Consider the following 2,808-nt stretch of genomic DNA (forward strand, 5'->3'; position numbering starts at 1 on the left):
TACACATTGTAGTGCCTGACACAGGTGTACCAAAGTAATCTTGAGCCCATGTGGTTATGCAGCTTATAGAAGGGTGACGATTCTTGATGCAGTGCCGTCTGAGGGCACGGCCATCCAGCTTAGGCTTGTGCTTTGGCCCTTTATGCACTTAACCCCCCCCCCCACCATTCCTTGGCTGTTTTTATGCACCATAGAGGGTGACATATCCAAATCCCTTCCTATCTTTCTTTGAGGAACGTTGTTTTTAAACAGTTCAATACTTTTCTGACACATATGTTGGCAAACTGGCGGTCCTAGGCCCATCTTTGCTTGTAAAGGACTCGGCCTTTCCTGGATGCTTGTACCAAATCACTATTGCAGTCACCTGTTAACATCACCTGTTTCAAACGGAATTGCCATTTCATTTGTTTTACCTCATTATTGGGCCTGAAATGCTGTACTGTCCCAGCGTTTTAAATATGTGTTGCAGGCATCAGAAATGAAGCAAGTGTTTATTCTGAACAAATAACACCAATTAAGTGTCGCATCAAATAATCTGCTGCTGTATTGTTTTCAATGTAATACAGGACACAGATGATTTACAGATCACAATTTTCAGCTTTAATTTTACATACCATCCCAACTTTTTCTCATTTGAAGTTTATTTATTTGTCTGTTGTAATCTAAATACAGTTCTATTGATGACATTCATTTATAAAAGAATAGAAATTCAAAACACATATACCTGTACTCACTAATATGTGCAGCAGTCAGCAAACACCATAGCAAATTGCTCCTTGTAATAATGTGTTAAATGTGAATAGGACACAGTTCATTTATTATTTTGAAGTCAAATTCAGTGGACATTATTACTTACCGTCATAATATGACATTAGTGTTTTAAATAGCTTTAGTGACAACTGTACTGGTAACTTGCCAATTCATGACTCTGATGATTATGCACACAAGCAAGAAACACAGATGCAGACCGACTTGCACACAGAGTTATCTATCGCTTCTTTTTGCTCTCTTTCTTTGCTTTCTGTCGAATCTGAGGTGCTGGTCCTTTAGTTTTCTTCATCTGTTCAGCTGCCTTGCCATCAGTGGATTCGGTCTCCTCCTGCAGAGCAAGCACAGGAAGCATAAAACACCCTGACATTTCAAAAGAAATCCTGAGTCACAGAAATATGATGCCAAAATACATGACTACTAAGCATGATTAGATAAATGTGCTTTGAAAATCGATTTAGATACTGCTATTGCTGACTAAAAGAGTATTGGCCAAGGTATTACTTTCAAAGTAAATATGGAATGAAACTGCACTCAGGGAGTTAGTAATTAAATATACATTTTGGTAACGCAGTTTTATCGTTTGCAGGTCTCCAGATTGCCAAGTCTTTGTGTAATATTATCAAAATTAATTAAACAGTTGAATGAAATTCAAGAGAGTTTTTGAGACACACACAAAAGAAATTCAGACATGTCTCAGGATTTCCGCTGTCAGTATTGTTTCTGTGAGTGCAATCTGTCCTATTGTTCTGGCAGGGAAGAATGACAGTTGGATGCTGTGAAGGGTGAAATGGCAACATACTGTGGAGAGAGTAATCAGTGCATCTGATGAAGACGTCTGAAAATAAAACAGACAGTGGATTTAATTGCTCTTGCCAATAAATAATCTAACCAGACAATTGCTGGTATAGACATTGTGACAGTAACCCTTTGTGGCTTTTTTGTAACAAAATTGATTTACAGCAGAATCCATAGATCAAGCCACAGTGTAAATGTCTCTGATGTTTTATTTTGCAGCGTATTGTGTTCAGTCCCATGGAAATTAAGATGTAAAAGAAAATAAAGGCATTCGCTGACACCTTCTTCACATGACAAAAGCACATGTTCGTTTGTGGACATACAGTATATCAGCCATAGCTGGAATTATATACAGCAGAAAAAAAGTCTAGATTTGGTCTAAATCTGGGCATCACTCCCCTCACAAAAAGACTGAATAAGGTTTTGAAAGTCAAATCTTTAATTTGACTAAGAAATTGACAACTTGGTTCCAACCCCTTAAAATTCTGCCCAAATGTATTTTTTAGTTAATCAAATACATCAGCACAGTGAAAACAAAACACAAATTCAATCTGATTATCGGGTTAGACTGAGTGTATGCATCCAAATGGCAAAAGTTGATCAACTTACTTCCCCTTTGCTCTAACTTTAGGAAACATGGGGTGTCTTTTCATTGTTATGTGGACGACATCGAGATTATTATGCCACCGAGTAAGAAGGACACCTACTCGATTCAACCGCTTTTAGCATGTCTTGCCGATATTAAGGGCTGGATGTCGTTAAATTGTTTAAAGTTCAATGATGCTAAAACTGAGGTTATAGTGTTTGGCCAGAATACGTCTGGTGACTCTCCTCCTGTAGACTTAGGTTTCTTGAGGCAGTATGTGCGACCGGTGGTCACTGATTTGGGTGTGAAAATAGACTCCGATTTGAAAATGGAGAACTAGATAAAATTCGGTCGTAAAATCTGTTTTTTTCTATTTAAGGCAGTTAGTGAAAGTAAAACCCTTTTTGTTGCGGCGGCATTTTGAGACAGTGATCCATGCGTTTATTACATCTCGTATGGATTACTGTAATGCACTGTATGCTGGAGTTAGTCAATCGGGTCTTGCCCGCCTCCAGAGGGTCCAGAAATGACGCCGCTCGGTTATTGGTTGGGGGGTGTAAGAGGGACCACATAACGCCAGTGCTGGCATCTCTCCATTGGCTTCCAGTGCATTTTAGGGTTCGTTTTAAGATTCTTTTATTTGTTTATAAGTCCTT

At 38.7% G+C, this 2,808-nt stretch overlaps 1 protein-coding gene across 2 annotated transcripts in view; it reads right to left on the reverse strand.

Annotated features, from left to right (window-relative positions):
* Nucleotides 1–238: 238 nt before the first annotated feature.
* Nucleotides 239–2,808, reverse strand: part of manbal (mannosidase beta like) — a 4,113-nt gene continuing 1,543 nt past the window's right edge. For both annotated transcript variants that reach the window (XM_020609009.1, XM_020608931.1), the window contains one exon: nucleotides 239–1,099. In XM_020609009.1, coding sequence (XP_020464665.1) covers nucleotides 989–1,099 — 111 coding nt within the window. In that variant the 3' untranslated portion in view covers nucleotides 239–988. The remainder of the gene's footprint in view (nucleotides 1,100–2,808) is intronic.

This window comes from Monopterus albus, unplaced genomic scaffold (assembly GCF_001952655.1).
Source record: "Monopterus albus unplaced genomic scaffold, M_albus_1.0 scaffold1.1, whole genome shotgun sequence".
NCBI classification, from domain to species: Eukaryota; Metazoa; Chordata; class Actinopteri; order Synbranchiformes; family Synbranchidae; genus Monopterus; species Monopterus albus.